Below are 14,908 nucleotides of genomic sequence, written 5' to 3'. Positions count from 1 at the left end.
ACAGTTATGGGGGAGGTGTTGCTTTTTATGTTCAAAACCATCTTCCAGTGAAAGTTAGGGAGGATTTTATGTATGATGAAACTGAGGTGCTATGGCTTCAAGTGAACCTGCCCCATATTAAACCTATCTTGGTGGGCTGCTGCTACAGGCCACCAAGTTCAGATCAACACTACTTAGAAGCCATGGGTGAAATGCTGGATAAGGTGTGTGAATTGAATATGGAAATTGTTTTCACTGGAGATATAAATATTGACTGGCTATCGCCCAACTGTTCCTTAAAGAACCAACTGGCCACCATAACTGATGCATGCTCTCTGAAACAAGTGGTTACACAACCAACACGACTAAGCACAAACAACAAGGGCATCAACACAGCATCTTGTATTGATCACATTTATCTGAGTGCAGATGACTTGTATACCAAGGCTGTATCAGTCCCAATAGGATGTAGTGACCACAATATTGTAGTGGTAGCTAGGAAAATTAAGGTTCCCAAAGCCAGACCTAGAGTTATCTATAAGAGGTCCTACAGAGGTTTTTCTGAGGAAGCCTTCCTGGAAGAGGTCAGAAATATATGTTGGTCTAAGGTCTACAATTCAAAAGAACCAGATGAAGCACTTGATCTTTTTATTGCGAAATTTTTACCAGTCATTGATAAACATGCACCTGTTAGAAAAGTGACAGTGAGGACTTGTAGGGCGCCATGGGTTGATGTGGAACAAAAAAACTATATGTCTCAGCGTAATAAGGCCAAGGAAAAAGCACAGAATAGTGGTTGTACTAAGGACAGAGAAAACTACTGTAAACTGAGAAATCAAGTTACAAAACTCAATCAAAGGAAAAAGAAACAATATTATGCTCTGCAATTAATCAAGACAAAGAATGACCCCAAAAAGCTTTGGAGTGTGCTTAATGGTATAATGGGAAGAAACCTCTCCACAACCTACATTCATTGAAAGTGGGGGTACCTTTATCACAAAACCCAAAGAAATTGCAGATCACTTGAATAATTTTTTCAGAAGCAAGGTAAATACATTAAGGAAAGAATCATCACAGAGGGTTGACAACAGTTCAACCATTATCAACATCCAAGACTATATGAAGGACAAACTTTGCCAGTTTGAGTTTAGTGAACTAACAGCGGAAACAGTGACTCGGCTGGTGAAAGTGGCATGTGGTGACAAACAACCAGGGATGGATGGGATAGATGGTAAACTGATTGGAATAGCTGTAGATTATGTTGCACAGCCAATCTGTCATATACTAAACACCAGTCTGAAACTATCAATCTTTCCTTCAGCCTGGAAAGAAGCTAAAATTATTCCCCTGCCCAAAGATAAGAAAACATCATTTAGTGGCCCGAATTGTCGTCCAATAAGCCTGTTTCCAGCACTGAGTAAGATTCTTGAGAAGGCTGTATTTGATCAAATACAGGAATACTTCTCAGTAAATAATCTGTTAACAAAGTACCAGCATGCTTACAGAAAGGGACACTCCACATGCACAGCACTGACGCAAATGTCAGATGACTGGTACAGAGATCTAGACAACAAAATGCTATGTGGAGCAGTCCTTCTGGATTTTACAGCAGCATTTGATCTCCTTGAACATAACCTTCTTCTGGAAAAACTGGTGTGCTATGGCTTTAAACCATCTGCAGCTACCTGGATGGGAAGTTATCTATTAAATAGATCTCAGAGAGTTTTCTTTAATGGAAGTCACTCGGACAGTGTGCTGGTGGAAAGTGGAATTCCACAGGGAAGCTGTCTAGGACCACTAATGTACTCTATCTTCACTAATGATCTACCTCAAGTTTTAGGAAGTGCAAATCTAAGTATGTACGCAGACGACACTACTGTATATGCATCAGCAAAAACAGCAGAAGAACTGACACTCATCCTAAACAGGGAGCTAAGTTACATTGGAAAGTGGGTCCTTCAAAACAAGATGGTTCTCAACTTAACTAAAACAAAAAGTATCATCTTCGGGTCAAATCATTCACTTAGAGCAGAGCCAGAGCTTAAACTGTGCATAGATGGAACATCCATCAATCAAGTAAAGGTATCCAAGCTACTGGGAGTCACCCTAGATAACAAACTGTCCTGGTCAAAGCATATTGACACTATTGTCAATAAAATGGGCAAAGCACTGGCTGTAGTCAGACGATGCAGAAACCATCTGACACCTGATCTAAGAACACTGGTAGTAAGATCCCTCGTTCTGTCACAGCTGGATTATTGCCAAATAGTATGGGCAAATGCCACCATGAAAGACCTGAATAGATTACAGCTAGTACAGAACAAGGCTGCACGCTTTGCTCTACAGTGTCCTTACAGAACCAGCATACAGAGCATGCATGCCAGTCTCCAGTGGCTAAAAGTTGAAGACAGGATGGCTGCTGCACTTCTCTTATCAACATGGCGCCTCTTGCAGTCTAAAACACCAGCAGATCAGTATAGGCAACTAAATAAAAATTTAGCCTCTCATAACTATGGCACTAGACGAGCAATAGAGGGAAGGTTTTCTCTCCCCAGAGCTAATACAAATTTTCTTAAACGTACTGTGGGTTACAGAGCCATGAAGTCATGGAACCTACTACCAACAGAAATTATAAACGTGACACGTAAATGTATGTTCAAAAAGCAAATAATGAAACACTTGGGTACAACATACTTGTGACACTAGATGGTGCTGGACTGTACATAAATGTGTAGGACTCCATTACATGGTTTGACGTTTTCACTTCTATGGAATTACCTATCAGTATTTTATATCATGACAAAGGTAAAACTGCATATAACCACTAACTTATTTTTGATATTTGTAACATATAATTGTATGATCATTATTCAATGTATTTTAACTTTTGATATTTGTAATTTAACGTATGTTTTAAATATTTGATATAGGTATTGTAATGTATGTTTTAAATGTTTGATATCTGTATGTATGTCTTCTATGTGGACCCCACTAAAAGTAGCTCTGTCTTAGGGTAGAGCTAATGGGGATCCTTCTAAATAAACAAATAAATAAACACACACACACACACACACACACACACACACGCACGCACGCACGCACACAAACACACACACACACAAACCATAACACACACCACAGACCAGATTACAGAAACAAGGTGTTCAGACATGATCTGGATTCGTCATCCAACAGTTTTTTGTTCACGACTCAGTCCTGGGAAAGAAATCTTGCTGTACCTGATTTCTGAAAAACAGGATGAAGATTTGGCCGCAGACGACCCAACTGTAGTTTCCTGTTCAGGTGAAGAAGGCGAGCCTGGTTTTTCTTTCTGCAAAAATGAAAGTGAGAAACGCTGGAAATGAAACCTAACATCTTCATGAGCTGAAAACTAAAGGGTTGTTTGTGGTACGGTAGACATGCCAGATACCCAAATTAATGTGTAGAAGCAATACAAATGTGGAATTTTCATAATATGTCCCCTTTAAGCTACTTTATCTTCCAGAATGTTTAGAATCAATGAGCCCCTCATATTTACGTTATATTATGTCAATCAGGACGCTTATACATTATAAATTAACAAATTAAAACCCAACTGATCAGAAATGAACATTTCTAGTTTGCTCCATGTCCCGTCTAATAACATCGCTTGTGTGTTTGAGACATTATGTTATATCTATATCTGAAGAACCGATATCTCTGAACTCTACTGAGGGAGATTCTAGGTTTGATTTGTTATGTTTTGGTTGTTTCCTCTCAAATGTCTGAGACTTGCGTTAATGTCTCCTCACTTCCTGTTAATGTTGTTTGTTTGTTTGGGGACATCACTCAAAGCCTTTTGTGTTGCATAATGTGTCGACACTATGAAAATGAAGTCTGACTGATTGGAGATGATTCAGTCCCCTATAAACAGAAATGGTCAGTAAACAACTTACGCGTGGGTGAAAGTCTTAATGTGATTTTTAGGACGTTAATATTTTAATTTCATCAGCGTGAGGGAGCGTCTCATTTATTCATCTTCATCTTTTCTTCCGTTTCCTGCTGCTGTTGAGGACTAATGGTGAAATTAAAGTGTGATGGAGAACAGAGGAGCAGAAAACCAATCACTGCTAATGAGATTGTAGCGCTCGGTCACCTGCGGGTCACAGATGATACAACACAAACACACAAACACACAACTAACAACCACAGACTGACGACAAGAGACGACTCCGCACTTAAGACTGGACAATACAAAGATTTTTATGATGTCATGGGTCCGTTTTATTTCTAATTTGAATCACTTCGAACGTTTTCTCATGATTTTATTTTTACCTCAGTAAAGGAGGTTTTGAAGTCAAGAAATTGTATACAACTCGGACTTAAAGGGACTCTTACCTTTGTTGCATTTGAGAATTACAGCACATTCGAATCATCCCGCCTTCCTCCAATGCCCCACCCCCTCGTTCCCATCCGCGGTGTTTTTTCTTTTGTTTTTCCCCCTGGGAGCGGCTGTTTCAGTACGCCGTGGACCACTTTGGTCTGCCATCGTCAGTCGCTACGGTCGATACGGTCGCTACTCGCTACTGTCTGCGCCTTGATGACGCGGGCCCGAATGCGCCAGAAGAAGCAGACGGGCTTCCTGTCTGTTTCCATGCAGCAAACAGACAGGTCTGTCGGCCAATAAGGTCCTTCGGTCCGAAGAATTTTATTGGTTGAAGTTTTCACTAAATATTACGAGAGTGAAATAATTGTTTGCTTTAACTCCTGGTGGGTCTGTCTTGCATCTTAGAGTGTCATTACCTTATTAATACCAATTTAACCTTATCCACAAAAGTGTAAAAATGCAACAAAGGTAAGAGTCCCTTTAATACCAATTTAACCTTATCCACAAAAAGTGTAAAAATGCAACAAAGGTAAGAGTCCCTTTAATATTTAAACCTTATTTATGAGTTTTAACTCTTAACGAAGCAACGCGTCGGGTCTCAGATTTTCCACAGTTTGTCACAGTAATTTCAATCTAGATTTGAACAGAAATGTTAAATTCTGAACAATCTACACAGATTCACCGACATGTTCTTTCCTGTTCTACTTTCACTTACGTTCATTTCCTTTGGTCACGGAACGGAAATTCTCACCAAACCTCCTTTGATCATCTGAGAAACTGAAGCACCAACAGTAATCATGTGTTTCTGAATTCTGAGCAAATCTGTTTACCTTAAAAATTATAGAATAAGATAAATCTGTGTTTTAATGTAACTTTATGCTTTTACTATATAACGATTTTTGGAAAATTCTGTTAAAAGTTGTGACATATTCCGTTTGTATATTCAAACTATCAACTTGATACGTTACGCTCCAACCGTCTCTGCTGTTGTGATTATTCTTCTTTTAACAAATAAGAAACTATAAATATCAGTAAATAATTCAATTAAATGAATATGTACATGTACACAGACATGTGTCATTAACTGTGATGGTGCCGACCTGCCCACTGTCCTGTTTCCTGATATAATGAGTACACAGATACTTCATGTATACAGATACTTCATGTTCACAGATACTTTGTGTATACAGATACTTTGTGTATACAGATACTTCATGTATTCAGATACTTAATGTATACAGATACTTCATGTTCACAGATACTTTGTGTATACAGATACTTCATGTTCACAGATACTTCATGTATTCAGATACTTTATGTATACAGATACTTCATGTTCACAGATACTTCATGTATTCAGATACTTCATGTACACAGATACTTTGTGTATACAGATACTTCATGTATACAGATACTTCGTGTTCACAGATACTTCATGTATTCAGATACTTCATGTATACAGATACTTCATGTTCACAGATACTTCATGTTCACTGATACTTTGTGTATACAGATACTTTGTGTATACTGGATGTACATGGAAGCTCTTCAGGTTTAGTCTTTTTAACCCGTGTCATGTGACTCAGGTGATGACGAACAACCTGCTGCTGAAACACTGAGAACAAAGAATTAATTTCAAACAGATGCCAAACTTGCCAAGTTGAGTTCTGGGTATGTTTATGTTGTAGTTTGTTGAAACAACAGAGTGAAAACCTTTATTTCAGGAGTGAGACGTTTGTCATGTCTGGAGACCTGTAACCTATCATTGATTCACAGGTGTCAGAAGGAACCTGCTTCTGATTGTAGTGAAAACATTTTACTACCCTAAAAACTTGCTTTTCACTTCCTCTTTAATAACTGCAAAACCAACCGAGAGACGCCGACCACAGAGGAGAGAAGCTGAGAGAAGAGGAAACATCAGAAACCTGGACCCAAACAAACAAGTGAAATCAGACACAGAAGTAATTATGTCGTTTCCCAAACTATTTCTTTTGTATTGTAATTTTAAGAATTGAAAAAGATCCTGTTCTCTGGAGCCGCTTGTTCCCTCTACTTCGATTCTTCTGTTGTTGAAATATCTTTTAAATGAGCAGAGAACAATCTGATCGTAAACACAACTGCGTGAGAAGTTTTAATGTCCGACTTCCCTAGTGTGCATTTGGGTGAAGAATTCCAACGACGTCAACCCCCCCCCCCCCCGTCCTTGTGGTGGTTCGCTCCGTCCTCAGGATGAATGTAGCTTTTTATCTCGTAAACACTTTAACTGCTCAAACTCGTAAACACTCGCTGCTCAGATCTGCACATTCCTGACTCCACATGCACAGAGATCCTGGATCCTGGTGGATTCACAGGCATGTTTCCAATAAAGCTGAGGCTCGGTTTCATCTCCGCTAACGATACTATCAACAAAAAACGTCCTATACAGCCAAAAAGGGGCGGAGCTTTCAGGACTTCATCACAACATTATGTGATGCGAAGTGTTTAGACATTTTTACTGATTTCTCATATAATAGAGAATAATAAACGCAGAAGTTCGGAAACACTGCGGCTTCGTAAACGCCCCCAGACTCTTGCTGATTGGTTCCTCTCGGCCTTCTCTGATTCGTCAGGCTCCTGGAGACGAGTCAAACCGGCCACACCGTGCACGTTTCAGGCGTGCACTTGTGGACGGAGATCGTTTCAGTTTGAAAACAGAAACATAAGCGTTTGGATTCAGCTTTAGTTGAATCTGTTTATTTTAAATTCAGACGCAGGTTTTCTGAGGTTGTTTTTGTGATGGGACGTTGGAGCAGTTTCAATTTGATGTGTTTTGTCTTGTTTATCTTTCTCTTCTCTCTCTTTCTTGCTCAGAATCCTGTCTCCCCCCCCATGAGAAACAGACCCACCACATTTGCCCACCTCCCTCCGACATTTCAACTGCGACCCCTCCCCCCCCTTCCAAGGTCTTCATTAGCAGCTCATTGTTTATCTTTCACTTTTTTTCCTGACCTCCTTGTTCCTGGTGCCATTGGGGGCGGCGTTCTCCTTCGTCAGGCACAACATAGATCTGCAGCCGTCAGACAGGATCTGAACTTTGTTTTCATGGAAATAACTTGTTTTTCCTCTTCCTAGTCAAAACGTCAGCTTCCCCACATTTGGGATTTATCACCTTATCAGTTTTGGACGTTTCCCTTGTTTCTCTTTTCGTTATTTTTAGTCTTTAAAAATTCATTTGAATGTTTTTACAGTTCATTCATTTCTTCTGTGGTATTTCACTTTCACCTGTTGAGCTTTGTTTTCTATTAAAATCTTTGTGATATTATCTTCATATAGTTTATCATATCATATTTATTATATTGCTAGTACACGTTACTAATGATAGTTATATGACTATGTTATCAGTTCTTGTTCAATCAAATAATATTTAATATCAAGACAGTTGATGTGTTTATTGTGAATCTCTCTTTTATTTCTCCTTGTTCGGATCTTTGTCTGTTTTAAGGATTCTATAATGTTTTATTTGTTTTTACTCTTTTCTCATTTGTTTTAATCTGTTATTTCTCTATTAGTACGCTGTGATCTTCAAATGGCTTTTTAACAGTTTCCTATTGTTTCCTGTTAATTTTTATGATTTTTAACACGTAAAGAGGCTTATAACTAACTTTTGAAAGATGCTATTTGATTAAAGTTGATTATGATTCATCATAAATCATTTTATATCATAAAACATGAATCCTTTTATAAGGAAAACCATCGAGCTCCTGTTATCATTTGTTTTTAAACATGAAGTAAGTTCTTGGGCTCACTTTACGTGAATCTGTTCAACCTCCAGGTCTCAAGTTCAGTTCAGATCAGATCTGTGTGACGCAGCTCTGTGTTCATCCTGCACACACACATTCTCCTTGGTTGTTTATCTGAGCACACACAGCTGCCCAACATCACACACACTCACTTACACTCACACAGGCTCACACACACTTCTTCAGCTCCTGAGGGGAAATCTACCGAAAAGTGACGATGGGGAAAATTAACGGATGCCTCAAATGTCTCTTTGTTTTCTTCAATGTGTTGTTTGGTGTGAGTAGAAAAACTTTTAATTTCCATTTTTTAAGTGTTTTGTTTTATTTTCATTTAAATTAATTCGATGTTGTTAAGAGTTAATTCACATTTATGTATTTGGTATGAAATATTTAGTGAAGTGAGAATAAGAAGTGAAGAAAACGTGGAGGAAAAAGACAAAAAAGCAATTACCTACTTATATTTATTTATTTATTGCTTTGATCTCAGTTTAATTAACATGTTTAGAAACGAAGTTCGATGAAACAGTTTGAATTAAAGACCGAAAACAGTTCCTTGCACTTAAAGCACTGAAAATACAGATTTACGAACTAAGGAGGAAAAACAATTTTAAAAAAAAAGTTTCATATTGAATCAAAAAAGGTCTAAATTCCTTTCAATAAGTACAAATGTCAAATATGACATGTTTTGGTTTAAATTAAATGTAAAGTGATCAAATGTGTGTGAAGTTTCAAGTTCTCAATAAGCTCCTCAACGCTTTAATTTCTTCATAAGTAAACATTTGGTTCCAGCAAGAAAGAAAGAACTTGTCTCAGATTTCAATCCGCCCACGAACACGAATCTTCTTTTCACCTCGAGCCACCGAAGTCTCAGGGATGAAGGCAATTCAGAAAGTTCAGGAAAGTGAGAATGAAAAAGCTGCTGCAACAATAAGAGGAAGAGATTAATTAAAAGCGTCTCTTTGTCATAATTTAACAAAGTTAGATTTACTCTGATTAAAGGAATGTTTTTTTCGTGCCTGTCACGACCGTTATGCCCATAGATGCCCCCCCCCCTCCTGTTCGAGCTTCCTTCCACTGACTTTTATTTATTATTTATTTTGTACAGATGTGTTGGAGTTAAATACATTGTTTGTTTGATTCTGAAAATTGTATATATGTAGATTATGTTACGTATATATTGACAAAATATACTTTAAATCGTATATTTAAACATAAACACTTTAGGTGATACCGTCTCAACGGTTCTGTTTCTAGATCTCTGTCTCCCTTTAGTGGCTAAACATAGGAACAACAGAAACTCTACCAGGAGAGGAGCAAATGTGTTAAATATAAATTATATTTTAGTTTTGTATCAATAAAAAGATTTAATTTTTATAATTTTACGTTAATATAATAAATACTTCAAGCAGTTGTCCCATTGTTAAATGTATTTTTTCCCTTATTGTCATTTACATATTTTTTATATTTACTTAAAGATGAGAACACATCAGAACATGTGCATCAGTTGTACAAAAACACCTGGAACCTTTAATCTGGAATAAATGTGAAATAGTTAAATGTATATTCAAGCTTTTTCACAGCCTGTGTTTATGAAGGTGGCATCTTTCAGCCTCCGTACCTTTTATTAATGCTGACGAACGTGTCGTGTCCTCAGATCATCGGATGTCTTCTGATCTACGGGACCATAAAGGTTACTGCCTACAGCCTTCAGGTAACCTCAACGTTATTTTACATGTTTTGTCAAAATTCTAACATTTGAGTGACGAATATAAAATATCACGTTAATTGTTTCACGTTTACGACCAATTTAAACTAAAATCATCTTGTTATCTTTCATGGTTCCACAACGGACATGAATGCTTCTCGAAGGTGAAGCCAAAGTGTCTTGAATGCCCCCTAGTGGCGAGCTGCAGTATAAGTCGTAAACCCCATGTTCTCTGTCACTGTCAAACATGAATTTCCCAAGATCACTGTAATCGGATGTTTTTTTGGCAGCGAGCAGGAGATTTACTGTAAAGTGACTCACAGGGTAGAAGAACGAAACCACAGTCAGATGTGGACACATTTTTTCTGGTAGAGGGGGAAACGGGCCAGACTCTTACGCAATCACAGACGACTCAGAAATGTAATATCCTCCGAGTTTAATTTTAAACAAAAGCAGCTGGTTTGAGGAAGTTGAGGCTGGTTGTGGTCGTGTAGAGCGAAGACGTCTCAGAATTCCTACCTGTTGAGAAATGTTTAGAACCATCCGAGGTGAAGATTACGAGCGAGCAGCTGCCCAGACGCAGAAGAGGCTCTGATTTCTGCACATAACAAAGAACAGATGTTGCTCAAGGACGTTTTCCATTCTCCGTCGACTCTGTGACAGACAAACAGGATGAGTCTCACAATGGCATCGAACCCGAAACTCCACCACATCTTTCTCTAGTGTTTCAGCTCTTTGTTTTTAATCACATTTACAGAAGATCAATCTGCAACAAATCCCACAAACTCCCGTCCTGGAAATATCCCAGATTTTTGCATCAAGATCCATGATTTTTGTTGAAATGTTGAAAATGCATGAAAAGTTTATTGTGAACGTGAAGTAATCCAGAGTTTGTTTGTCTTCGTCCGGCGGTGGTGGAGCAGATGTCGGCGTTCGGGGCTCCCAGCCTGGCGTGGCTCTGGGTGTTTGCAATCGGTGTTCTCGGCATCTCCTCCCTGGGAATCTACGCGGCCTGCTCTGAGAAAGCTCTGGCCCTGAAAATAGTACGTACGACCTGATACAGAGGCAGAACCAATAAGAATCAACTTCCCGTAATGATATTGGTTTGGTTGGTTTTGATAATGACATCACACAAACAAGAAGTCCTAATTCTTGTTTTTATTCAGTTTGCAGGTTTCATGGTGGCTGGGATGATCATCATGATGATCTTTGGCATCGTTATCGTTGTCATGAGAAACCAGGTCAACTCTCCGTCGAGCTAAAGTCTTGATTCTCATTTTGTCTCTGATTCTTTGTGTTTATTTGTTAAGCTAAACTTCTCATCGTCTATTTTCTGTAGCATCGTTCTGTTCGGGACTTATGCTAACTAATCTTTTTCATTGTACGGAAGTTGTCTCTTAACATTTTCTCTGAATGTACGAATAAGCTGTTGTTTACGTCAATGTAACGTTAACGTTGTTCTCTCTCTCTTTGCAGCTCAGAGATTCATTTGACAGCGCCTCCGCTGAATTGGCAAAGCCCTTCATGAAAAACGAGGAATTGAGAGAAGCTCTCAACCAGCTGCAGGGATCTGTACGTTCTCTGTGTATTCATGAGATAAGTTAGGATAAGATAAGATATGTTAGGATGAGATAAGATAAGATAAACGTATTGTCACTTGTTACAGCAACAGAGTCAGAATGAGATTGACAAGAGAAACACGTGAATATAGGAAAGTGTCATTTAATTATGAATTTTTTAATTCACAGTAGTATAGAATATGATATAAATATAATAAGTATAATAATTTCACAATAATATGCAAACATATATATTGAATACTACATTATGGTAAATGGTTCTCTATACAGATTAAATTCAAGTCAGAAAAACATTTTACATTACGAACTGTACCAGCAGCTTTGTTCGAAATCGAAACTAAGTTTTAATCTGAGGTGATTAATGTTATTATCTCAACTGGTTCCTGTTTCTGCCTGGTCTGTGGTTTCAGCTTCACTGCTGTGGAGTGGTGAGTCCCAAGGACTGGGCTGATGACATCCCCCAGTCCTGTGAGTGCAGCGGGCACGGGACCGGACCCTACGGTGGACGTGATACCTGCGTAGCCAAACCTCAGGTGAGTTCTGAAAATGTCTTTAACATTGGAACTTGAGAGAAGCTCTGTGCGTTTTGTCTCTGACTGAGTTTTGTTTCCTTGCAGGGAACCAGTGGCCCAGACAAGATCTATCAACAGGTATTTTTTTATCCTTCAGCTCATCTTCTACAGTCAGTGATGTTTCCAGATGTTGACGCCTTGTTCTCCTCTTTATCTTCAGACCTGCGCCGACTTCTTCTTCTACATCATTAACCTGGCCTGCAATATCACTATGGGCTTCTTTTTCGGATTTGCTGTCACCGCAGTAAGATCCGATTCTGCTTCGTCGCTGTTGTTTTCTAGAACGAGGTTATGTTTCCACCTCTGGAGGAAGGAGGGCGAGTGGGTAAGGGGAGAACTCATTAAACTCAGGGTGCGGAGCCAGGATTCTGTTGCTCACTTCCTTCCTCAAATTCTGAAGAGGACGCAGCGGAAAACCGTCCGAACACAATATACGGTTGTGGATAGATTATCAGCTTTAGTTTGTTTATTTTCATTGTCATACAAGTATTTTAGTGTGATAACTTTGTTAGCTAGGTTAACGGTAAAGTTAAAATACAGTAGGTCAGTTTATTTCACTGGTTTTTTTTTTATATCACTGGATCATTCCTTGTCTCCAGGACATATTTCTATTTTAAGACACATTGAGAATAACAGAAATAATGACAGAATTTTAAATTTAAAAAGGAAACACTGTTAAGAACAGAGTTGTTTTTATCTTTTAGTTCCATTCAACTGCTGAACTGAGATCAGACGACTCAACAACTCTTTCAGCTGCTAAACTAACAAAACGCCGACTGTAAATTAAAAACATCCAACGAAGTCGTGGATCGGATTTTTTACAGTTGATCCTCATCTCTGATCTGAAACTGACTTCCTGTGTCCCCAGCTGCTCGGCCTGCTGGTGTCGCTCCTGATGATCCATCAGATCAAACGTCACGACAGTGCGGACAGTGCGTCATACGCCATGAAGAGCTTCTGACGACCTTTGACCCCTGCCCTTTAACCTCTGCACTGTAACTGGGGGACTCAGTGATCATTGTGTGACTTCTTTCACTTTTTTACAGCGCTTCTGGCTTTTTAAAGATTGATTCATGTGGGAGAAAAAGTGCTTTTTATCGTAGAAATTTAAAAAAACAAACATTTATTTTTGTGTGAATTATAAAGTATATATATATATATCTTTTATGTTATTTGATGGTATTTTAGTCACCTCACGTAACAGACAAGCAGTTTGTAGGCTCAACATTGTTTTATGACTAAAGGTCTTTCAACCCACAGCGGTCGTAACATTAATTTTTTTAGAAAATGATGGTTTAACATGTTCAGGCTTGAAAAAAGCCCCAAGACGTTCATCTGAGCGTGATGACTGCAGTAGGAAATCAGCACAAATTCAAATGTGACTCTCGTATTTCAAACTTATAACTTAGAAAATAACGTTAAATGAATGTGACTGGTGAAAAATGGCGAACAGGCTAATCGGATAGCTTCCACCATTTTGAAATCGCCCATTGTTCATTTTCTCTCAAAGTCTCTACGGTCAAAATCTTGTGCTGTCAATTACACATTTAGTACGATAAAAGATTGAACATTTATCTGTGGATTTACTTTGTCTTTACAGCTTTTCAATTGGAATTATGCTTTGAAGTTTGATCACCAACATTTTCCTGAGCCTAGTTTTACATTTTCAGTGTCAATTGTTTTTCAAGAGTTGGCTTTTCACTGGTCAACAGAATCTTAGCCTGTTTTTGTCTTCTGTCCACGACGAGGTTAAGTTTTATATGAGATTACAGATCATAACTCCCCAATAAACAATTCAAAGAAAACATTAACGACCATCTTTCTTAATTGTGTTGAATTGCTTTAACAGAATGAACATTGAAAAATATCTGTAAACAGGAGAGTTTCTGTTGTGTAGGTTTGTTATTCATTATTACAACCAGAATAATGGAATCAAATATACAACCATTAATATGATAATAAAGTTCACGAGTACACTTACTGTAATGACAACATAATCCATCAGATGGCAGTACACACCAGGGAACACACCTGGTGCTGCTCAGCGATGAATATTTCCAAATGATCAAATGTGCACAAAGAGCACGAAGGAAAATGAAAATCTTCAGTTTTTCAGTTACAACAAACGTGGTCTTAGTGAATCAAACAACATCTAATTACATCAAGTCAATTATATATAAGATATATATATATACATATATATAATATATATGTTATAACTCTAATGTTCTAGAACTATATACAAAAACATAATCATCCTGGTCAATGGACTCGAAGAGGACCAAAGGTCAAGTCCTTCCACGTATGCTGCTGCAGCAGATACGTGTTTTTAGATGTTAAATCAAATCCAGTATGGAAACATTATCATCTGTGTATAAACCAGTTTCTTCCTTTAAGAGACATTGTTCAAAAGTCATTTTTATTCTCCGTCAACCATGACCAAGTTATTCATTCTCATCCTTCAGTCAAATTTACTCCTGACAGATTTCTCCATCGTGGCTGATGCAGACGACTGCAGCCAAGATCGAACCTGTGACACTATGAACAACAGAGTTAAAGACTGCAGCGGAGCGAAACATTCTGAGAATGACTTCATGAAGCTTGAGAGCAGGTTGTGACAGTGCAGTGAACACGACCTGCCACAGGTTGTGGAGAACGTTAGAAGACATGACAGTTCCTCAAAGTGAAGCCAAATCACCTGGAGCGCCCCCTGGTGGCCGGCTGCAGCGTAGATCATTAACTCCACCTCTTCAGTGTTCGTGTTCCTGATAAGTTTGGTTTTATTTAGTTATTTGATGATATAAAAACAGGGTGAGACGTTGTCTTTGTACTGACCTGAGTCCATCACACACACACACACAAACCCACCCCCACACACACACACCCACCCCCACACACACACACACACACACACACACACACACACA

At 38.5% G+C, this 14,908-nt stretch overlaps 1 protein-coding gene across 1 annotated transcript; it reads left to right on the top strand.

Annotated features, from left to right (window-relative positions):
• The first annotated feature begins 8,260 nt into the window (after nucleotides 1-8,260).
• Nucleotides 8,261-13,788, top strand: LOC132998890 (23 kDa integral membrane protein-like). Its single transcript, XM_061068638.1, has 9 exons — nucleotides 8,261-8,401; nucleotides 9,779-9,835; nucleotides 10,753-10,872; nucleotides 10,996-11,070; nucleotides 11,306-11,401; nucleotides 11,820-11,942; nucleotides 12,027-12,059; nucleotides 12,142-12,225; nucleotides 12,850-13,788. The coding sequence occupies exons 1-9, from the start codon at nucleotides 8,342-8,344 to the stop codon at nucleotides 12,940-12,942; spliced, it is 741 nt and encodes a 246-aa protein (XP_060924621.1). The 5' UTR covers nucleotides 8,261-8,341; the 3' UTR covers nucleotides 12,943-13,788.
• The last annotated feature ends 1,120 nt before the right edge of the window (nucleotides 13,789-14,908 follow it).

Source organism: Limanda limanda, chromosome 1 (genome assembly GCF_963576545.1).
Source record: "Limanda limanda chromosome 1, fLimLim1.1, whole genome shotgun sequence".
Lineage (NCBI taxonomy): Eukaryota > Metazoa > Chordata > Actinopteri > Pleuronectiformes > Pleuronectidae > Limanda > Limanda limanda.
Note: the sequence above shows the minus strand (reverse complement) of the source record. Positions and strands in the feature narration are given on the sequence as shown.